This window comes from Apostichopus japonicus, chromosome 15 (genome assembly GCF_037975245.1).
Source record: "Apostichopus japonicus isolate 1M-3 chromosome 15, ASM3797524v1, whole genome shotgun sequence".
In the NCBI taxonomy this organism is placed as follows: Eukaryota; Metazoa; Echinodermata; class Holothuroidea; order Aspidochirotida; family Stichopodidae; genus Apostichopus; species Apostichopus japonicus.
In genome coordinates this window covers 14,798,483-14,822,707 of record NC_092575.1, presented here as the reverse complement: position 1 = coordinate 14,822,707, position 24,225 = coordinate 14,798,483, and the positions used below count along the sequence as shown (strand labels likewise).

Sequence of the window (24,225 nt, the reverse complement as noted above, 5' to 3'; positions counted from 1 at the left end):
CGACAATGTAGATAAATATTCAAACATTAAAAATAAAAAATAAAAAAAACAAGAGGAAAGAAGAGAAAGGAAAGGAAAAGAAATCAAAGCAAAATGAGAACCAAAATAAAAAGTAAAACCTCATCTCCCCCACCCCCTCTCCTGGCCCCTCCCCCCTAAAAAAGACATGTAAGCACCTCAACCAATAGTTAGTCAGGTGATAGATATCTTACTTGAAATGTCTTAGTTCCATATCAGCCGTTCCAAGTTGTCCGTCCGATTCGGTCAGTTTCCACTTGGCAACACCGAAGCATAGTTCCACCCTTCTGGTGGTCTTAAGACTTTGAGCTATAGAAAACAGAAAATTTCCACAAAATGAAGACCAAAAGAAGAAAAGAGGTATCGTTTGGATGTTACCCTATTGCTAACTATTCTTGGCAACTTTGGAGAGATATTTCCAAGTAATGTGGTTTTGATTGGAACGAAGCACCTAGTCGTTTTACTCAATTACACTTGGACATAAAATATGTTGGCTGCATTAATGTGATAATGGCACAACAGAAATCTAAAACACCGTGAATCGGTTTTGTGGATTTTCAAAACGCAACCTGCTCCCCTTTCATTGCAGATATGTATAGCCTAACCTGTTTTTGCATGTTAATAATCAGGCTGAGAATTTGTTTTTGTTTACCAGTCGGTAAAGGCTAAGATGAGCAGCCTACTTTAGTTATTAATACAATGAATGATGGAATCTGTAATACAATTATGTAATGTTAGAATCAATATCACACGATTGGCATATTAAACCTTCATTCAAAGTACAAAAGTGTACGTAAAAAAATACGAACATCAATCTTACCATTTTGTAACTTCCTTTTCAAAGCCATCTGAAGTTGGATTTCTTGAAAGCAGCTGAAATTTAAAAACAAGAACATAAAATAAAACAATTAGTCAAAATGACTTTGATGGAAGTAAGTTTGTCCACTTTGGCAGTTGTGACTATTTCACCTTCACTGGACTGCATTGACTGTCCCTGCATGATGATCGAAAAATATAATCGGAATTTCGACACAATTTGACGTTTAAATTTCTTTCGCTAATCTGTGACTTAAAGGACTTGTCTGGTGGAAGATTTTGATACATTGTCCTTGTAGTTATTATTTTTCTCTTTCTAACCATGTAAAAATTGTCCCCATTCGACGTTTTCTTCATGTAGAAATCTGGTTTTCAAATTCACCAGTTTCTCACCAAAAGTACCGTTTGTTCGAACGCTTCAATATGGTGATTGACGTAGTGCTTGCAAATAGGCAAAACAGGCGACTTGAAGTTAGCACTCCCATATCCGCAGCAAATAAACTCACGTGTAAGCACATTGGATTGCCTAATATATATAACGTACATACTCGCGAACGTATATCCTACGATGCCCAGTTGGTGTACTTGTATAGCGTTGCACATAGTACACTCAAACCACAGTTCATAAACTGTTCTTCGAAATCGCTGAAATAAAATTCACAGATCAAATTAACAGTAAAAGGAAACTTGAAAAGTATTCGTTACACTGAAAGATGAAACTTGGCGGAATCGATGTCAGAGCAGAATGTAGCACCAAGAACCTTCGGCTTCGCAGAACTGTCCGATTGTAAACGTTAGAGTAGCCTATACATGCGAACATTCTTCGCGCTGGAGCTGGATAGCGCGATGTATAAACAACGAAGAGTCTGCTGTTAAAACTTATCTTGTGTTACAGAAAGACCACGAAACCACCGATCTACTACATAAATGGCGGCCTAAGGAGTTTTTTAAATCATTCTAATTTATAAGAAATTTCACCGGAAATTATGGAAGAAATTTATCGGAATCGTTGTCAGAGCAGAATGTAGCACTGAGAAGCTTAGGCTTCGCAGAACTGTCCGATTGTCAATGTTGTATAGCCTACATGCGAACATTCTTCGCGTTGGAGCTGGATAGCGCGATGTATAGCCTAAACAACGAAGAGTCTGCTGTTAAACTTTACCTTGTGTTACACAAAGACCACAGAACCACCGATCTAGTACATGGAGGCTTAAGGAGTTTTTGAAAACATATCTAATTTCTAAGAAATTTCACCGGAAATTAAGGAAGAAATTTATCTGTATACAAACGCATTTTTTGTTGTGATTACCGTATAGGTACTGTGCGGAGGGTGGGTTATGTCGCAATCTGCATTAGCATAGCTGACGTCATGTTCTGTACTGTTCAAATCATATTTGAAATGTCTATCCTTAACGATTAAAAAATCGTTTCTCTGTCAAACGCAACATTAGCGTTCTCATACTTTGACAACATGTTTGGAAAATTATTTACTTTTTTTTAAGGTAACTTCTTTGGGCCACCAGACAATCCTTTTAATACTTGATAATGGATGTAACTAAGTAAATGAACTTTCATTAAATGCTACAGCTGTGATTTCATTAAAATCTATTGATCCTTTGATCAATGTAATTGTTTTCTACTGGCAGTATGACACAATTTGTCAGTTGTCAGTTTGTCACCAATCCATGATTTTCCCTAAACCTTAATTTATATAACACACTCTTACATATTCCCAAATGATGCACAACTTGATGACACCCTAACCATATATATTTTATGATTATAATGACACCATAACCAAATTTATATATAACCTCTGCTTTGTATTAAATGACACCATTACCAAATATATATAACCTCTACTTTGTATAAAATGACACCCTAACTAAATTGATATAGAACCTCTACTTTGTATAAAACAACACCCTAACCAAATATAACCTCTACTTTGTATATAACGACACCCTTACTAAATATATATGACCTCTATTTTGTATATAATATAGTCTCATGTTTACATTTCATAATGCAATTCTCATTTTTACAGTCTTGTCTACTTTTTCCTTTTGTTAATATTCCGACCATCGGTTGAATTGTTTTTTTTTAAAGTTTTTGCCTAGAGTTATCTGGCCACTCACCTGACCATTATTCTGAGATCTTCAGCCGCATTTCCCATGGATTCTTTTATTTCGTATAACTGTATTTCCAAACTTCGTGTCTTCTGAGCTAGGCTGTGAAGGACAATACAAAGTAATTTTTGTTTTTTCTGCACCACTTAAGCAACCAGGTTTATTTATTACAACAAAGTTTGGTAATTAGTTAAAAGAATAGTCCAGGTCAAAATTTCTCTGATATGTTAAATATTATCTAAGCATTCTGGTGAAATTTGCATTCAATTCCTATGTACCGGTTTGGAGATGTTGACAATTACCCTCTGTTAAGTTTGGGTGTGTTCGGATAGCGCTTTTGAAGCCATGACATTTGCAACGCATCGATCATCCGATTTCATCAACATTTGTGGCACTAGACAGCCTAGCTGTTTTACCAATAATGAGGCTTTACCAACTGCTTGTAATTCTAATAGTAACCTTAAAAGCTGAACCCGAAAATTGCGGAAATTCTCTCAAGAGGGGACATGGAAGAGTAATGTATTTGTCTTCAACGGCATAATTTTACATCACGCCCAACTGAGGTTAAAAATGACAGAGCCACATTTTAAATTTAAATCATACCTGAACTGACTAGATATATGAAACAACTTATACATCAACACAGAACAGTTGAACTCACTTGGATAGGTTTTTATGCAGAAATAAGATGGTAAAATATAAGTGCCACGTGCAGTGGTTTTGTGACAAAAGAAGAGCTTCAGGATAGAGGGCATAAAGTAGAACTTTAACATAGACACTTACGCTTGATCATTGGGGGCTTTTTCCGAGGCCCAATGGACGTCATAGAGCTCCTTCTCAACTTCACGGAGGTGAGAGATAAGATTCCTGAAGAGAGAAAAACAAAACATGTAACATTATAAAACAAAACTTAAACCAAGGATTACAAGAAATGGTTTGAAGGTGTAGTATTGCATTGAAATCTAATGTGTTTCAAAAGTTCATGCACTTATTCACTTCAACAACTTAAAAGATGCATAGAAAGTTAATATGACAAGCATTGTTGAATGAGTTAACAATGGCAAACACATGAAAATGTCATATTAAACAAGGTGAAAACAAATTCCCATATGGGTTCCTCTAAGTAGTGTTTCTTAATGTGTAAAAGTAAGAGGGCCTGACGTTACGATCCTAGCAGGATCTTCTTCAGAGGCTGGATTGCAAGTTACAGTAACAGAAGGGACAAAAACACACACAGAATACAGACAGGTTAAATGAGCGTGGTGAACACAAAGAGATAGATGTAAGGGGATAAGTAGACAAGGGATGGAGAGAAGAAAGAAACCAACAGGATGAGGAGAGGTAGTGTTTCTTAAGTAAAGTAACCAGATGTCCCAGATTTCTGGGGACAGTCCCCTGATAACATGGACTGTCTCCAGATTACAAGTGTCCCCGGAATTGTCCCCCTATTTCATGTACTGTCCATGATCATTCCCAAAGTTATAAAAACACCCAGAATTATGTTATTTTGCCCAAAATCGTCTGTTTCTAGAGAATATATTACAGAAGGGTGAGCATTTTGACCATCATTCTTGAAACCTAGCACCAACGAACATTCCGATCTCATGGCCACACTATTAAGTTATGATTGGTAATTTTTCGTGAAATTTGCAGATTTGTTTTAATTTCATTTAATTTTGTGATCACTTAAAAAAAAAAAATTAACTTGAAAATCTTGAACTAACAATGAATTTGGGGATGATGTTGATTAAAAAATGTTTTTTGTGACAAACCCAATGGCTGACAAACCCATATATATATGTAAGGAGCTAAATATTATTGGGATAAATCAATATGTTAGGTCAGAAAGAAAAGAACATAAACCAAAGGTTTAAACTTAAGTTTTGAGTTTTATTTACCTGAGGGAATTTTGGAGTTGCATAATAGGTCCCTTTTGGTCCTCAATGCTTGACAACTGAAGAGCAAACATCATGTGTTGAGTACGGGCTAAGGCCTCCTGTAAGATACAAAGAGAGTATTCATAACAGAATTCAGAATAAATGCAATGCAATAAATTGATAAATTTACCCATGGACACATAACTTAATGTCATTCTTATGGAATAACCTATCAATCAATCTTAGAAAATAAGACCAATCTGATATGAAAAATGAAGTAATTGTCCCGACTAACCTTTCTCTTTGGCTCCACGTAAAGCAGGAGATTGTTGAGGGTGTCAACAATCATGTTGTACTGCGTTGAGTTGGTGCAGATATCCAGGTCGTGATAAATCAACGTCAACGAATCGACTGCTTCCTCTCGGTCCAAGATATTATCCTCATCATCTTTATCCCCCTTATGAGAGCATAGAAATTATGAAGTAAAAAAATAATTATAATAAAAACTAATAGTGTCCAACATATATTAAAATAATAAGAAAATAAAATACTGAATATAATTAAATATATTAAAAACACTATCCTCATCATCTTTATCCCCCTTATGAGAGCACAGAAATTATGAAGAAAAAAATAATAATCATAATAAAACATAATATTATCCAATATAAAATAAAATAATCATAAAATATTAAAAATACTATCCTCATCTTTATCCCCCTTATGAGGGCATACAAATTATGAAGAGAAATAATTATATAAAAAAAATTATCCAATATAAGATAAAATAATCATAAAATATTAAATATTATTTAAAATATTAAAAATATTATCCTCATCATCTTTATCCGCCTTATGAGGGCAGAGAAATTATGAATAAACAAATGATAATAATGATAATAAAAAAAAATAATATTATCCAATGTAAAATAAATAATAATAAAATATTAAATATTATATAAAATATTAAAAATATTATCCTCATCATCTTTATCCCCCTTATGAGAGCATAGAAATTATGAAGAAAAAAAATAATGATAATAAAAAATAATATTGTCCAATATAAAATAAAATAATACTAAAATATTAAATATTATTTAAAATATTAAAAATACTATCCTCCTCATCTTTATCCCCCTTATGAGAGCATAGAAATTATGAAGAAAAAAAATAATGATAATAAAAAATAATATTGTCCAATATAAAATAAAATAATACTAAAATATTAAATATTATTTAAAATATTAAAAATACTATCCTCCTCATCTTTATTCCCCTTATGAGAGCATAGAAATTATAAATAAAAATAATAATAATAAAACATAAAATAAAGTGTAAGGAACATCATGATTTGAGCAAACAATAAACTTCTTTCAATTATTAATAACAGAGTCTTTGCTGTAGCTTTGATATATGACAGCCAAATGAGCTTAGAGATTAAAACATATGACATTTTATTTTTACATAATTTTTAGTTTGACAGTATTTGCCCTTACATGGTCCATGCAACCTCTGTTTATGAAACAGATTTAGTGGTAGGCCTGACAAGAGAGGGAGAGGAGAGGCGCTGGGGCGACAGCTCAGACGACCTGGGTCAATTTACAAAACCCAGGTATGAGGTTAGGATGGACCGGCATATCGAGGGCTTCAAGTAGTGAATTCTGAATGTTTCTGGAAGTTTGAAGCCTCTGTCCAATATTGAGATTACTATCCTTTGTCTACATAGACATTTACATTGACTACAATGCTCTAAATGTTCCCACAATACTTCATTGCTAGTACATAACTGCCCAGTTTTGTACTCATTTTGCATCATTTTTCTTGTGAAATGAAAAAAGTTTTAATTGAATATAGATGAAACCATGGATTGGGAGGTAGGGTGGGGGAGGGGGGAGGGAATGGTTGTTGTTTATTAGCATCTAGTATGTTGGTTTAAAATTAACTCCTCAAAGAAGACCATAAACTTAGTGCTTGTTTCTGCTAGTAATTGCTACATAACTGGCTACAGCTATTATCTAAATTGTCAAGTGTCTCGATCTATCATCAGACCCACCCATACATGAAACTATAACAACATGGCGCTCTCTGCTCTTAGAGGTCGGCCACCTGAGGGTATGAGAACTATTTCTAACCATTTCTTTGCTGGAGTGGAGCATCTGGGCGGCCACTTCCGGGTCGACGTCGTCACCGTAGAGCGCGTAGAAGAACTGGCAGCCGCATCGTGAGATGATTCGTTGGACCTGAACAGACTCCCAGGACAGATCTTTGGCGGACGGACCCACGGTATCGTTGACGACTCCTCCTACCGACTCCCCGCTGCCCACCATGTCCGGTAGGTCCGTCATCTTCTGCGTGCCCCTCTCGATGAGAGACGGTTGTAACCACTGGACTTCATCCTTGCTGGGATCTGATGGAGTGTCTACCGTACCAAAATACTGGAGGGAAAAGAACAGAGATTTATTATTGTGTTGAAAACGTACTATCCATGTGTGCGTGAGGTGACTTCTGTCGGTCTACGTAATAGAGCGATACAAATTTGGAATGATCTATCAAAAAAGTTGAAGTCTATACCTTCAAAAGCCACATTCACCAGACATTTGAAAAGGAATCTATTAACGCGTACTAGTATTATATAATCTATCCACGTATCCATCTCAGCATCATCAGGATATTATTACAGTATCTTTAATCCTTACGTATATACTGTATTATTTATATTTGTACATTTTTTTTTTCTTCCAGGGAGTCTCCTACTTTGTTAAGTCTTTTTTAAGACTTTATAGGAGACTTCCTTTCCCATTGTTTACAATTGGCGATAAAACAAATAAATGAATGAATGTGGGGTGAGTGGAAGACACTTGTCCCCCATCTTCAGAGAATGTACAACAAACCTCATGATTAAAAAAACACAGCTGGGAAGTGATAAGCAATATAAGTAGTTGCCATCTATTTTCTCACCTGAAGACCGTCTAGTGTTCCTACCCAGGTGGTCTTACTCGCTAGTTTACCCTGCTCTCTCCAAGAGGGTAAATGAGACTTCTGCATCAACTCTGCATTGGCAGCGGTCACTAACACATACCCCGAAAAATCCAGACCCTTCAACATCAGCTGACTGTTGACAAATTCAACTGGGAAAGGAAATTATTTGTGTGAATGGGAACATTTCTGAACAGTTTCTGTACCTTGAGCTTCACTAACATATATATATATATATATATATATATAAAATATAATTTAATTATTTTAACAATGAGGGTACACAAAAATCTGTCTTATATGACGCTGAAGAAATACTATTTGATCATTTAACCATTGGGGTGGACTTATCTATCTATATGTGAAGCTAAAGGCACATTTTCTGTTTTTTCTTATTTAATACACTAATCTGAACTAGAACATGAAGGTTTCCAAACGAAAGCATTATCAGATCACACAATGGAAATAATCAAAGCCTCCTGAAACGATTCTTAAGCAACTGTTCTAACTTCATAACTGAATAAATTGTGCTTTGCTGTTGGGTGGTGAGATGCATGGGAGGGAGGGAAGGGTGGGGGGGCGGAGGGGATTGATAACTATATATAGCTACTTCTATCAAATATGGAACAAAATGGTTGATTTGCTTCTCTTTCAACTTGTTTTGTCTAGAAACAATCTGCAAATGGTAAATAATAGTCAAATGCTTTGAAAAGCATTATTATTATTATTATTATTAATATTATTATTATTATTTTTATTAAAAGCAGAATAAATACTCACTACACCAATTGTGTTGTATGACGTCATCTGTGCTACAGGCCTTGAGACCGTAAAGCTGTTCGTTATTCTTGGTAGACTAATGGAAAAAAAAAGACCACACACACACAAACAAAGAGTAAATATAATAGTCAGTCTGTGGATATTTCCTGAGCAAAACTAGTGACACTTCTCTTGGCAGTGATCATCTCAAAGCAATATATTAAAAAAACCTGCTCTTCTTCACACAAGGGTTGAATTCAAAATATTTCTAATGTTCAGTTCAGGTGCATTGGTGGCTAACTATTTCGGAGCAATGCCGCACATCTGCCATTGGTGTAAATAGTTCTCCTTTTTTTTAAAATTATTTTATATTTTTTTTTATTTTTATTTTTTTATTAAATTGAAATTTTGCTGCCCTCAAGTTTCAAAATTTTCTCAGTTAACAACCCTCTTAGAGGAAAATGTTTGTGGAACGAAAAGTTTAAATGGAATATAGATGAAACCATGGATGGGAGAAAAACATTGTTCTTGTTTATGAAAGTCTAGTATGATGGCTAAGGGATTGGTTTTAAAATTACCTCCTCAGAGAAGACCATAAACTTAGTGCTTGTTTCTGCTAGTAATTGCTGCAGCATGTTAGCTCCGTGGCCACCTTGCAGTCTGGTCATGGGACTGGGGGTTAGACTGGAATGGGTCTGAGAGCAGGATGAAGGGGTCCCCAAAGAGGGTGCCGTCGAGGTCTGTGGTGACAAAACTCCCGGTAGTTTCTGTATGTAAGAAGGAAAATAGATGCGGGTGCTAAAAAATATACTTTTGCTGGAATTCCTTCGTCGATCATAGTGATATTCCAGTAAACAGTCCGTATCATTCCTTTCGAAGATGGATTTGATATTCTTTAAAAAGTTTGATAAATTCAGAGCTACAAAGAAGAGGGCATCCTACAAACTGTCAGAGGAATTTAACAAGTTAAATTAATTAGTTAAAAAAAGAGATATTGTTTGGTTAGATTTATTCGAATTCATAAAACCATGAATTAGGCCTGGACTAAAGAGCTGTGGTGATCACTGATGGTGCCTTGGGAGAAAATTCCTGACAGAAATGGGAATTTCTTGAAAACTTAAAATGACTATAGAAGCAATTAATACTCAACATTCAGAGGTTGCTTGTTTTTTATGGACTATATGACACTCATCCACTTTAAAAATTCTCACCAAGTTCATGGTTTTCAAGAATAATAAGCACATATGACCCAATATTTAAATGCAAATTAGGCTAGACCTAGGTATACGGTATGAGAGATTTAAAGGTGCAGGCTGAAGCGATGATGTTCCAGGGGGTGGAAGGTGATGTGCCAAAAACATTTCAATTTTGTAAGCAGGATAGATCAGACTACATGTTTTAGGAGACAGGTAAGAGAGAAGAATATTAAATCTAGTTGCTAAGGGAACCTCTAGGTAAGACAAGAACATGGGAAACAATTTGAGCTTAATTACAACACTTACATGACTGGGTGGGTTTGTATCTACTTTAATGCCCTTCAAAGCTTCTGTAGAAAGATTGTGTTTTAATGTCTGTGAAAAATAAGAAAAGAAGTTACTTCATTTTTATTCTATGGACAGTTGAGATATGAATAGTCACAACAATATTTAAGATGAAATAAACTAAATAATGAAAAGGCCATGATCTACCCTCCCTCTCCCCCTCCTCCTCCTCCTCCTCCTCCTCCTCCTCCTCCTCCTCCCCCTCCTCCTCCTCCTCCCCCTCCTCCCTCCTCCCCCTCCCCTCCCCTCCTCCCCCTCCTCCTCCACCTCCTCCTCCTCCCCCTCCTCCTCCTCCTCCAATCAATCAAGCAAACAGATTTTCTTTAATTAAGGCTGAAGCCTGGACGAGACTCAGGAATATAGTTATCACATTTGGCTAAATGCAAAATGGTCCCATCAGTAACTAAAACAGAGTAAGTAAAACTTTCCAACATTCTATTTTGAAGTGGATAGGACCAAACGAAAAGTGAGTCTCAGAATAATATTGTCAATCTATCTATCAATCAATCAATCAATCAAACAAATTTAACCTATGTTGGACCTTGCAGTCCATTGTTAAAGAGAAAAAAACGCATTATCAAAGAGATAGCTAATTGTTTTACTGATGAAGGCAAATAAATTTGTTACATTTGCTACACTAAAATGTACCCTGTCAATTCAGGGAGGGCAATTCTTGTTAGTGATGATATATATTAATTCACAAATTCAAAAGACCTTATTTACTGCAATGACAGAAAAAAAAAGATATCTCTTTGATAAAGTAAAAGTATGAAAAGATCAAAACATCCATAAAAGTATTAGTCAATCAGCTTGATATGAAAATACAGAGTTTGTTTATTACCTGAGCTTTGCCGTACGAATCATAAAGACTGAAGAAAACGTCTCGATTGAATCTCGTCCAAGAACCGCAGAACTCGTGAACGATTAGTTTATGAATAAATTCCTGCAGGATAACACAGGAGGTAGAGAGAGAGGAAAATATATTGACACAGAGTTGTGAGAATTGAGCTCATCTTTGACCATGTCAGCATTGGATTCAACCTTATAGTAGATTTTATAGCTGAGTGGATATTCAGATTGTCCTGATATGGAACACCGGAATTTAGTCAGTTTTCACTCTGATGAGTGCACAAGTCAACACTTTGTGATGTTTTACTTGGCAAAAAAACAAAACAAAAATTAGATTTTTTTGTTTTGCTTTAAAGTGAAATGATTAAAAAACACTTATCTTCCATATTGATGAAGTGACTAATCAGTTATTTTGACTGTGGACAGAGTCCTGATTGCCTGAGTAAACAAAAACTATGAAAGACAGTTTGATGAATGACATCACAAATTATTTCTCAGGTATGGAACAAGCTATCAAGAATGATGGGCTGTTGGACCAATATATTTTATTTAACTTGTGCCTTATTTTACACAGACATTCAAATCGTACGCCTCTGTATTCCAATTAATGGTCAGCGCCTCTTTAACACAACTGAGGTGACCGGAATGCCATAGAGCAGTAAAGACTGGATGGAGATGCTATATCACCAGCAACAATGAGTTAAGTACACAAACCTTTCCTGTGGATGTGTCCTCTCTGGTAGCCTCGGTCTCATACTCTTCACTTTCCTCCTCCAGATCGGACATTTCATGATTAGGAGTTTTAGCCTGATGTCTGGCGTACACCACCCTGAATAGATGAACAAATAAAGGGGATTTCAGTCAAAAACATGGCCAGTAGTTTGTATGCATGTATGTATATTAGATCCTCCTAAGCAGGAAGAGCGAAGAAGCAATCATTGGCTTATCAAAGCCGCAAGCTGACCAAATTCAGTCTCTTAGATTCATATTTTAACGTCCATGATTATGAATTTTCAACAACTCTGTAACTGGACGACATACATTAATCTTGGAGTGACTCAAACCAGGGACCTTATGATTAAAAGGCACAGGCGTTAACCACTGAGCTAACACTCCTAAGTTTGATTACAGCATAGATAGATTGTTAATAAGATTTGGATTGCAAGACGTCTGGTATTAAAAATAATACTTGTCCTCTTGTGATGACGCATCATGCTACTCCATATTCTAGGTTCTCAAACTCTTTTTTTTTTATCCACAGATCACTAGCGACGAAAAAGAAATGTTCACGTACGTCCAGATTTAGTGATTATCACCCATGACCTCAGCCTCGCTATGACCAGATGGCTATAACATATAACTATAACATATAATAATAACATATAACTTCAACATATAACAATAACATGCGAATCATAGACTTTTTTTTAACTCCCGCGACAGCACATATACGTCAGTAAAATGTTGAGGGACCGATTCGGCTTTCATGGACTTTATATTCTTCTCCTCATTCTTCACAGACCCCTTAAACACTATTATTACTATGACTCATGTCAGCCTATTCTTAATAATTACTTACTTAGCAAGGCTTGCCAGGTGATGTTTCTGAGCTGAGGACTTTGAGAGCAAGAAGATTTCTTCCCCGGAATCTGTCGTGTAGAGATTGGCTTCGTTGTCGACCACCTCAAAGTCCAGACCTATGATGCTCCAGTTGGCCTGTAGGGGGAAAGGTAAAAAAAAAAAAATTGTTGAGAATGATGCCCTACCTTAAAATATGATTTATTAATATATTATTAATAAAATATTATTAATAAAATATTATTTTTTAAAACATTAAAATATATTTATAATGACACACAAATGTACAGAGTCATCAGGAAGGTACATGTACTTTGAGGATCACTCTCGGCATAGTAATAAATAAAATAAAATATCAAAAGGCAAAATATATTTTGCTGATCACTCCATGTGAATCTTTTGATGTGGTTGACCTCTGAAGCAATTGGTTGAACTAGTCTTGCAAAAACCACCGTGATAAGACCCAGTATCCAACTTTCCACAAGACCTTACCGTTGGTCACTCATATCACAGATCCATCGCTCCATATTTTCCCCTTCAAAATGGTATAAAATCAGCTTGATAAAAGTAAACATTTCAGCCCAAAGTCTAATATGCAAACTGTAGTTAATTAGGCAAAGTGTATCGTCTGTAAGTCTAGTCTTGGTTGTACTCACATTGTCTTTAGTATTCAACATTTTATTTGACGCTTAAACGATATATTAACAATTTACTTTCTGATTTCTGATGAAGATTGCATCTTTCTGTGGACGGAAAGATTCACGTTCCATATGCATACAGCAGTTCAAAAAGAAGAAAAAAGGTTCTCTGCCCCAGGTATGTTAAATTCTGATAGGCCAATATAGTAATCACATGAGCAGTACATCACTGAAGATCTTTATCAACACTTACCCTTGACCTATGGATGAGATCTTTTTCAACACTTACCCTTGACCTATGGATGAGATCTTTTTCAACACTTACCCTTGGCCTATGGATGAGATCTTTTTCAACACTTACCCTTGGCCTATGGATGAGATCTTTTTCAACACTTACCCTTGGCCTATGGATGAGATCTTTATCAACACTTACCCTTGGCCTATGGATGAGTCCATCTTCAATTGGTTCCAGAGTCAGACTGTATTTTGATTTGAAACTACCCTTCCCAAGATTCAACTCCATACCCTGTCGTTGTGCAAATGAAGCCCAGTAATTCACTTGCATAGATGGAAACGAGGCACAGAGCTCTATAAACCTGACGAAAGAAATATTATTGATTGAAACCAAATATCTTGCCGTCTGAAATACAACAAAAGGTAGCTCCCATGCAGTGTCCCTGCGTTTTATTTGTAAATTCAAAATAAAACTGTTAGCAAACTGCTTATCCACTAGAGAGCCTGTGTAAGAGAATATGTAAAAGTAAGTTGGCCTGACGTTTTTATCCTAGCAGGATCTTCTTCAGAGGCTAAATGTCCTGCTAGGATCGAAACGTCAGGCCAACTTACTTTTACACATTATTTGTAAATTCTTAGCTTTAAAATAGTCAATCAAATATTTTTGGAGAGCCAGCAGTGCCAAAAATGATAACCCATTCTTGTAGTCAAACTGAATGATCATTTTATCATCTGGAGTAAAACACAAGGAAACTTCTTCCAAAAGGGTCAGAGCAATTTGTTAATCAATTTATTCAGATAGCCGTATTTTAAAAATTAAATTCCCATTCGTGCAGTAACAACGATGACATACTCCCAATATTTGGTGAATATTCTATAGATATCTTGAGATGAATTCATGAAATTCATGAAAACTTGTAAATTTTGGCTCCAGCTTATGAAAATATCCAACGAGAGACTTCATTTAACATATTTAACTCGCTCATTCATTAATTATCTAAGAAAGGTTAATTAACAAAGAATTGGAAGGCCACATTTATCAAAGTTAAAAATTAACTCAGATAATGGCACATCAGCCTGGCTTCTTGGCCATTAATTTATATTTGGTTTTCTATGCTACATTCTGAACTATTACTTTAAGTTGATCACAACTTACTTGTAATGTCTGCTGAGTTGTAGTTTTCTCGGGTTGGTGTTTTTGAACAATTTCCCTTTCCTGGTCGGTCGAGTAACGTTGGCCAAGACTCGGGACTGAAGTGAATTAAGAAGAAACAACGATAAATTAAGAAATGACTGTCAAATACTTTTCCATGTATTATTCTAAACCTAATCTTATCAGCTAGATTAAAATATGTTTAATTTCTTTTTCTCTTATTTTTATTGTTCATTACCCTTTTCTACATAGGTTCAAATTATGCAACTTTCAAAATAGATTACAAAAATATGAGATGATGGCATCAAACTCAAGACATACCATTTCTTTAAGACGGCTACAAACTAAAAATGCAAAACGTAAACTATTCTTGCAATTTTCGTCCAAGACTAAACTTATGTATCAAGTTATTCATATCTTTTTGGTGGTTAACTATATTATTATTATTTTAACAATATTAAATATTTTTCACCTTTTATATCAACCTAGCTCTGTGTTTATTACCTATCTCGTAAAATTCTTTAGGAATGGTAACTTGGTAAAAAGAGAATTTTTTACGTTAGCAAAAATTGAATTGGCATCACCTTATTTTTCAAACCCAAGAACATAACAGGCTGGAGTAATTGAACTGAGTAAAGGGTTTAAAAAGTTAAAGGGTCAGTCTACCTGAAAGTTTTGTAGCCATCTCATTGTACTGCTGTAGAAGAGACAGCTGGGTAGACGCTCAGAGGGTTCCCCCTGTGATGAGAGAGAGAAGATGAAAGAAGATATCACCCATGTCTGTCAGGAGTCTTAACAGCCTTTCAAATTATGATTCCAAAGTTGAAATCATATGTCATCATTCCAAACCATCTCGGCCTCCAACCTTCTTTATAGGCCATGACCCAGAAAAACAAGTTGGCTATCTGCCACAACCCATCAATCATTCCCCTCCCCTCTCTCCCCCCAACCGTGTCCAATTTATTAAGATACTTTGACTTAAAATAAAGTTAATAATTTTTTCAGGGATTTCTGAAATGATCTCCCTGACCCATTGAAAGTCCTCTGTGATCCAAACATAGGGTCACATCTCATAGGTTGAGGGCCGTCATACTAGAGAAACAAACTGCCATATTGCTCCGCAACTTTACTTTTGGCACTAAAGTGCAAGAATAATTTTTAACCATGCAGAAATTATCCAAACAGTCCTGTCAGCAATTCTAAGCTTGAGCCATTTTCTTAGAATATGCAAAATTGGACAACTTAGGGTTGCAATGAAAGATGTGCCTGTGTTCCTTCAGATGCAAAATCAAAGTATTTAAGTGCCACCACCCACCTATGCCGACAGAAAAGATAAGGGGGGGGGGGGAGAAGTGGGGATGGAGGATTCCCACTATTCCACTACCATGATAGCCTAATGCTGAGAGATGCAAGATTGCCTGAAATTTATATTTTATGCAAATTAATTCCAATGAAAGCATTTAAAGAAATGTATGAAAGCTATTCTACCAGGAGATTTGAAGACTTTCACAAGCTAAGGCTTGAAAATGTTATTTACTATGCAAGGCAGTGACTGACTAAGTGGTAGGGGGGGGGGGGGTTTGAAATGTCACATGGCAATTTGAAAATGGTGCCAAAGATCACTACTTCCATTTCTGTTATAGCTTGTTTATAGTTTACCTTCTTGTGTCCCCTGATGTCCAGGTTCAAACTAAGGTTGAGATTGTAAGTTCTGAATGCTGCGTAGGAATCATGCGTCTGCAATACAATATACGAAGCAAAAAGGAAAGTGGCTGCATGGTAATTTAAAACATGTTTGAATCTCATTTCCTGAAAACACTCTTTATATGATAAATCTCCAAAATTATCTCTTTGTTAGTAGCAAATAGCTGCAAAAAATTGACTCCAAGTACGGTGTAGAAGAAACCTGTAGAGCTCAACACTGGTATTCTGGCACGGTTCAACCATGAATTTGTACTCGGGGGACATTTTGAAGAACTATCCTAGCTTCTGGTGCAAGATTATTTATTTGTACTCAAGCTTACAGCCTTTTACTTGTACTCATAACAAGAGGAGTACTACCTGTACTCATAATTCCTGATGTTGTACTTGTACCAACATTCCAGCCAATCAGTAATAGCTATTTATTGACCGTAAAAATGGTTACCCTAGTGTTTCTGTTTACAACACATTATATATACTTTACCAATTATCCCAAATCTTCCCTTATAGACTAAATCTACACGTAATAATGCTCATTCGAGCCTGTTTGGGCTCCAAGGAACAAATGTGCGGCAATCGCACCTAACAGGCAGATTTGAGACATTACAGTATCTAAACGTTAAATACGCGGTGAAGGCGCCTACATAGCAACAGAGTACAGTGTATTAAATCCTAACCTAAAGACAGTTGCCTGTGTTTCTGTAAAAAAAATCTTCAAGAAGTAGCAAATTACTAGCAATTAACATATGTAATAATAACAATATCAAAAGTTCAGCCACAATTCTTATGAGGCAAGGAGGTCAGGCTTGGAACATCTGCGATGAAAGTGTGTTAGGTCTGGGCTAAAGAAGTCTCATTGTTTCCCATAGCAACGGACCCTGTCAAGATATTATTACTCATCCATTGTGACATAAATACAACTAACTAAAGCAGACTCGCTTCTGTTGAGTTGCACTTGAAAACGAGAGAAGTTACTTATGCTCTGTATTTATTCATGACTTAATAGGAATTTATGGCAACCTGAATTTATACCTGATTTGAAGAATATTCCGGAATCTTGTCTGGGGCGCAGACCAACACAGAATGGTGGTCGTTAGGATCTCCCTGACATAACCATTCCAATGAGATTCTTGACAAAGAAATCAAAAAAAAAAATAAACGAGATAATTAAAATTCCATTTATTAAAACAATTCATTCATTAGCAGCAAAGATCTGCAAGTATGTTTTTTAATATTGCACTTTCTGGTTTGTAATATAACAATTGCCATCACAAAGAGTATCATAATAAGTTGGTACAAAATAATACAACATAATGTCAATGATATTTAAGAAGGTACTTTATTGAGCATTTTAGATAAAATTGATGGCCAGTTTGTGTCAAAAAGTTAATGTTTAAGTTTCAGACAAATGTTTTTTTTTTTTTTTCAAGTTTGTACCTACTTTTCTATTGTTATCTCTGTGCTAAGAATACCATGCTACTGTCGGTGAGGTTGATGCTTATTTTCGATAACAGTGCCATAACTATGGCTTCAAAAGTAATTTAAAGGTCAAGCGACACGTAGACTTGACTTTACATAATATTAAACTTAACAATTCTTACATTAACAAAAACCCAACACCGCAATTTTTTTCCGTCTCCAAAAGGGTAGAAATCGGTAAAAAGTACTATTACGTAATAGATTCAGTGACGTCACGGGGGGGAGCGCAGAAGAGTGCAAACTGTATATGTTCTGCGCAGTGCATTGGGTATGTAGAAATCTCAAACTTCTCGAAAATATTACCTTTTTCAGCAGTCTGTTACAAGAAAGTTAAGATTTGGATTAAGATGAAAAATCACAAATTTATACATAAGACATCGAACAAAACATCCATTGACTTCTTTTTTCATAAATTCCTTCCATTTTCTTCCTATCAAGCAACATAAACTCCGCAAAAATCGGCTAGATTGACTCGTTCAGGGAAAGCCAAAAACAAATGACGTCATTTGTTTACCAAGTCGAAAGTGAATGATATCGTCGCATACGATATTGCTACCACATACAGTTTCTATACACGCACTGTAGTACGCATATATACACAGCACAGCATAGCTCATACATATCGCGAAATGGCTGCCGGTGGCATTGACACACAGTATTTAGATAGCAACGGCGAAGAAGTAAGGGAAATGGAGGACATGGTGGACGATCGTGGGGAAGTTTTTCCCTACATGTTCGAACCGGAGACCAGCGAAGAGGAAGCGGGATCGGACAGCGATGTCGAAATTGATCGTCTTGACGGAATACAACGGTAACGTTACGCCTAGCGTACTATACTGTATATAGGATAGTTGTGCCACTAGTTAGGCCTAGAACCGATAAATGTTTCCTAACTTTGCTCATACTCTTAGCTAGCCAATTTGTTGATGGGGCAGCAAAATTAACATGAAAGTGCGGTCGAGTTAAGTTAAGGAAGTTACTATTTTCCTTAAAAGTTGTGGCAGCACATGCCCCGGAACATGTCACAGAGACATATTTCATTTGGTTAGTAGATTTAAGGAGCCAATTGGAAGAGTGCACAACAAATTCAGAGGTGGCCTATTATTAATTTCCTAGCAGTTGTAGTGGCAAATTAGTGAAGTTACCACAAATCAGGGAAAGGGTGGGGGATGGAGAAGGTGGCACCTCACACCAGCTTTTTGTCATTTCTGCTTGAGCTAATTTCATAACCAGATTTTCTCAATCTAGGGAATGGATTCAGAAGTGGGAAAGAGTTGGAACGAGGCAACATCGGCCTGTTTTATTTTCCTTTGCAGCATTCTCCCAACAGAGGCAAGACTTCTAAGAAGAGGCTACCCCCTCCTTACTAGTGATGTTACTTGTAAGGAGCTTCAATGGTAGATTGCCCTTCAGAGGTGCCCCTTTTCTATTTTGACATGTTAGTACAGTATGCCCCAATAATTGAGGTCGGTATGAAGTCATCGAATTGGCTCTTTATTATTTGAACTGGTTTGTATTGTTTACAGGTGTCATTGTGGCCAATGTGCTGTGATGCCTACAGCAAGGGAGTGTAGATGCTGCAGCGAAATAGATAAGTAAGGACTGTGATGGATGAAGAAGGTGCTGCATGCATCACCTTACACCCAGGTTTTGAAGCTATGTGCCTGAACCCATTGTTTCTTCAGACAGCCTACTACATGTACCGTCAACAGTATGGTGGACGTGCACAGGAAAACAGGATCCAAGAGAAAGTATAGACTACATAAATTTTTGTTGTATACCTTTATTCATTGCTCTGACCTGCTGTTGAAAGATGTAACAATACAGAGAGTGTATTCATAGTTTTGTTTTATTGTGAAAGGAATAACATTAAGATATAGATTTGATCAAGAAAATTTGTGCACCATGTTCAAAACCTGCTTCTGATTAGGTCATTTTGTCCAAAAACTGGTGTAATGCCCTTGAGGTTAACCCTTATCATGCTGACTGACATAGTAGTCATTAACACTGAGCCATGGAACCAAATGCCACACAAAAAATGTCCACCATGCTTGTGCACGATCCATTTACAAATTTTAGTCCCCGAGATACAATGATCAGTTTGTATAAATGGCATAGCTAGGCTTACTTTAGGGGAGGCAGATTTAGGGGCCAAGCAAATTCTGGAAATCATATAGAAATTTATTTTAAAATTGACGTCCCCAGATGGCTACCAAGCTTTTGTGTGTCTTCATCTTTTATAGCTGGTTTTCATATGATTATTTTACAGGAAATACAGACACACAGCATACAGACAACTTGCACGGATGAGCTAGCAGTTTTTAGGGAAGGAGATTTGTGTTGTTCTCCCATCCTATGCAGTAAGGAGGATTAGAGAAGCTTTACCATCTGAACAGTATGAAGGATTTAAATTATCAAGACTGTGAGAATGTGGACTGTTTATGCCAAGTCATAGTATCATTTCTGCAAAGTTTTATAGAAACAGGGTTCAGTCCTGTCTGTTTTGTGGCTGAATGGTGAACATTTTGGAATTCCAGCTTACATTTTTCTGGTTCATGGTATTAACTACAATCTTGGATGAAATTTTACATTTTCAAGTTTGGGAAGTACATAACAGTAATAAATAATAAAAACTCAAGTTAATTTTTTGTATGTATTCTCTCTTGTAAGCAAAGCTGTCACTTCTAGTAGCCTGCCAACAAAATCTGGAGGATTGAAATCTCAAATATACTAGGTTAAAATAGAAGAATAGTTTGAATAAAGTACCCTAAACCACTATGTCAATGGGATCTGGAGAGCTTAGGCTTTCATTTTAATAAAAGTGTAATGAGAATCAATCTGAAATTGTTCATTAATCCATGGAATATCAAGATTACTTGATCATAAATGAGATAAAAAAAATCACATTTTATCCCATGCGGGGAACAAACAGCAAATTTCTGTCAACTCTTTTCGAGAAAAACAAAAAATTGGCAACATGTTTGAAACACCAAAGTTGCATACAAATAGTAAGTCAGCATGAAATTTATATTTATGAAGTCTAAGCTCTCTAGAGAGGAATACTTGTCATTGGAACTTTTTTTTTAAATATAATGTTATCATTACTAATAGTTAGTTACAATGGCAACCAGATGTAAGTAAAACTTTAATGTAAAACTTTAGCAACTTCCCTAAAGGCTGGTAACGACCTGTTAATTAACACTGCTCTGCAGCTGTGCCAAAACATGTGAAGAGACGATTCACAGAGTCGATTGCTCCCCACTACAATGAAACAAAATTAGAAATTGGGAGGCCATCAACTACAGTACTTCAGCAAAGCTTTTGAAATCTGCTTCGGTGTTGTTTTATGGCATCCTCATTGTTCGGATGAACATAGGAGCTTGCAAGTGGTGGGGGCTCTTTTCTGACAGGAACAGGACACTCCTCTCCCAGAGTTCCACTTCTGCAGAAGTTGTTGCAAGTAGTCAAGAAGTTCCCATACATAATCTGTAGAATAGTAAAGATATGAAGAATATTATAATAATAGTTCATAAAAACATACCATTTAGATAGAGGCATTCCAATCACTCCATTTCGGTCAATAGGCATGGCACAGTTGTTAGTCAAGTCTTTGGATGCCCAACTAAGGCGACAGCTGAGTACACCTCAATTGGTGTGGATACATGGGTCAGGTTTTACCTGACAACTTGTGCCTGAACAATTCCAATATATTTTTTACTGATTACAACAAAAACCCTACACCTGTTTGTGCACCTAATATTATGGATTATGTAATCTTCAGCAGGATGTGTGGTCATTGTCTCAGTAGCTTAACCACTGTTTATGTAGTAAAGTAAACATGTGGACAGAGTAACATCCTGTCTCATCCCCTTGTAATCCATGGTAAAAGAGTGTATAAGATGCTACTTTCACCATTTGTATTCAGTAGCAGATATCCAGCCAAGTTAAGATATAATATACTCTGTTAAATCCAACTACTTGTTTGTGCCTTTATTTCTTGTTCACATACAGCTGTGACAACTCTACCAGATACAGTATGTACATGCTAATTGAAGTAAAGACTGATGGCCTCACCACACATTCCAGACTACCCCACAGTGTTGGTGTCAAAATTAATAATGATCCTCTTTCCAGAAAGTTATGGCACCAATTGATTTTCCAGACTAATCTACTATCAATCTTGAAAATTACCTTGAAGCGTCATCTTTGTCATGTTCAGATGAGTTAACTGATGGAGTGTAGTCCGGACTACCTGGCGGTTTTTCGGTGTATCCCGATGTGGATGCCACAGCAGCAGATGGACCATCATCGCCACTGTGAGATGGCCCTGGTTGCTTTGATGGTGTTCTTGTCTCTGTTGGTCCAGTCAACAACTTCAATGGTGGTAGGGGGACCAGTGAACACTGGACTTCTACATACATGTGTTACATTCACTGAAAATTAGAATAAACGCTTATTATACCACACACATACAGTAGGCTGCTCTTGGACAGGGGTCAGCTGCCTAGATGGTTCACTTATCTTTTCTGAAGGAGAGCATATCCTCCTGCTTTATGTGGCTGCAAAAATATGGGCCACTCACACCATGAGCATTGCAAATGACTTCAGCTTGGTTTCATATAGTATAACTACAATGTAATCTCCCTTCTCTCAGTAACTATAGATGTAGCCTTTATATTTTCCTGTGAAGCCATCAGGTATAGCCTCCTCAACCACTCTCGTCAGGCAGGCGGATATGATGGATAAAATACAATGTATTTTATCCCCTAGTCAGCCTGCCCGATGTGCAGTTTTAATTGCTATTTTGCTTTCAACGAGTACTGTTTCTAAAATTTTGGCCCCTGTACTCACTTCTGCTATAGAATACTCTATAGATGTATGAAAGTTTTCCATTCTTCCTTGTATTACCCTAGCTTACACTTCTGTACCACATTTTCTCCCCCACCCCCCCCCTCCCCATCCATCACTCTATTAAAGCCTATTTATGGGGACCTTTCGGCCGTAATACTGCTGCCTCCTTTTTGTCTGGTAGCTTGCCCCCCATATACATGCCTCGATGTTTTACTGGTGCAGATTCCTTGTATCCCGTTCAAAACTGACTACTTAAATCTTTAATGCCTGTCACCACCCTCCCCTCCCCCATTTCCCAACTGTTTTTTGGTACTATCAAGCACATGTCTATAAGATCATGCTACCTTTAGATGGAGATGTACATTCTGCAGAATCCTGCCTTTATTTTCACTGCAGTTGGTTGGGGAACAGCTTCTAGATTAATCTAAGTATTGAAAATTGGGAAAGAAAATAACAAGGAAGTTATGAAAGTTCATTTAAGAAAGCAGTTTGATATATTTGAAAGTACCTGTCACAAGCGTTTTCTCTTGTAACAAAAACTGCAGCCCTACCAACAAAAATGGCAAAATATAAGGATGTCATTTACTGTGAAACATATGAGCTATGACTCTGAGTATATAGATAGGTGGGAGCACATTATAATATTGGGCAAAATGACATGTAAACATCTTATGCTTGTTATTCTGGATTTTTTATGATGTACCACAGATAAAAGTTAATATAGCCCTAGCCTACGCCTAACTTTATCGTCGCCGTACCTAATTTAGGGCCTAACTAACTGAACGAAATTATAAGAATTAGCCTACTGTAAGTTAGTAATAATACCAAGTTAGTCCTTGTTGTAGTAGGCCTAGGCCAGAAAATACACTTACTCTTTTCCGATCCAGCTTCACAACTACTGGTCTACTTGTTTCTATATCTCCTCGAGATTTGAAGATACTTTCTCCAAATAGAGAAGGAACGGCATTGTCTTGTAGACGGCGAGCTGTTGGTGTTCCAAGTCCAAGTTGCGCGGATAGGCGATAGGAATCGAAACTTCAACTGGTGAAGGGCGCACTGCACACATAAGATTCGCTCGAAGGTCCAAGCCAATCTGTACTTAGGCAGCTAGGCTGGCTGAGTGCACTGGTACTAAGCTATCGCTGTATACAGTGTTTGACGAACACGAAACTTTCTTGTACTGTTGTGCACCCATTCTCATCTGATATTTTGTTTACTGTTCGTGACGTATTGTTAACGGCTTTGATCTCGGTTAGCATATTAGGCATATCTAGCTTTGGTAACATTGGCGGTTCCCCCCGTGACGTCATTATCTTACGGAATTAGCTTGGTTATTAACTTAATTAAAACAGCAAAGAAACAATTGTGGAACTCCAAATTTGGAATATAGGGTTTTGATATGTAGCTTTTCAATTTGTGTAAGTTTGAAGGAAATCTGTTACGTGTCACTTGACCTTTAAACATTTTAACAAAACCTGTTGTCAGAATAAATTGGGTGGAAGAGGTTTTGAAGTAAGCACTTACTCAAACTTAACATTTGGCAGATGTAGCAACCTTACGTCATCGTATTTCGAGGCCGTTCTGACAAAGATGTCTAAATCGCTCTTTATTAGGAAATGAGCTGGA

General features: G+C 36.6%; 1 protein-coding gene and 1 long non-coding RNA gene across 4 annotated transcripts in view; both read right to left on the bottom strand.

Annotated features, from left to right (window-relative positions):
- Window positions 1-24,225, bottom strand: part of LOC139980510 (bridge-like lipid transfer protein family member 2) — a 67,510-nt gene that overhangs the window by 11,558 nt on the left and 31,727 nt on the right. For both annotated transcript variants that reach the window (XM_071992189.1, XM_071992190.1), the window contains exons 32-51: window positions 24,124-24,220; window positions 17,302-17,398; window positions 16,228-16,305; window positions 15,235-15,306; window positions 14,572-14,666; window positions 13,615-13,777; window positions 12,545-12,681; window positions 11,680-11,794; window positions 10,958-11,059; window positions 10,078-10,146; window positions 9,154-9,342; window positions 8,597-8,672; window positions 7,799-7,968; window positions 6,973-7,275; window positions 5,136-5,297; window positions 4,862-4,959; window positions 3,747-3,830; window positions 2,973-3,065; window positions 839-891; window positions 213-327 (exon numbers count right to left, since the gene is read on the bottom strand). In XM_071992189.1, the coding sequence (XP_071848290.1) occupies window positions 213-327; window positions 839-891; window positions 2,973-3,065; window positions 3,747-3,830; window positions 4,862-4,959; window positions 5,136-5,297; window positions 6,973-7,275; window positions 7,799-7,968; window positions 8,597-8,672; window positions 9,154-9,342; window positions 10,078-10,146; window positions 10,958-11,059; window positions 11,680-11,794; window positions 12,545-12,681; window positions 13,615-13,777; window positions 14,572-14,666; window positions 15,235-15,306; window positions 16,228-16,305; window positions 17,302-17,398; window positions 24,124-24,220 (2,368 nt within the window). The remainder of the gene's footprint in view (window positions 1-212; window positions 328-838; window positions 892-2,972; window positions 3,066-3,746; window positions 3,831-4,861; window positions 4,960-5,135; window positions 5,298-6,972; window positions 7,276-7,798; window positions 7,969-8,596; window positions 8,673-9,153; window positions 9,343-10,077; window positions 10,147-10,957; window positions 11,060-11,679; window positions 11,795-12,544; window positions 12,682-13,614; window positions 13,778-14,571; window positions 14,667-15,234; window positions 15,307-16,227; window positions 16,306-17,301; window positions 17,399-24,123; window positions 24,221-24,225) is intronic.
- LOC139980514 (uncharacterized) lies at window positions 19,690-24,060 on the bottom strand. 2 transcript variants are annotated; one of them, XR_011797570.1, is made up of 4 exons: window positions 23,472-24,060; window positions 22,944-23,023; window positions 21,940-22,181; window positions 19,690-21,234 (listed from the first exon to the last, which is right to left on the bottom strand). It is a non-coding gene; the product is annotated as an uncharacterized lncRNA (long non-coding RNA). The 2 variants fall into 2 exon arrangements; XR_011797569.1 differs by having other exon boundaries at window positions 22,944-24,060.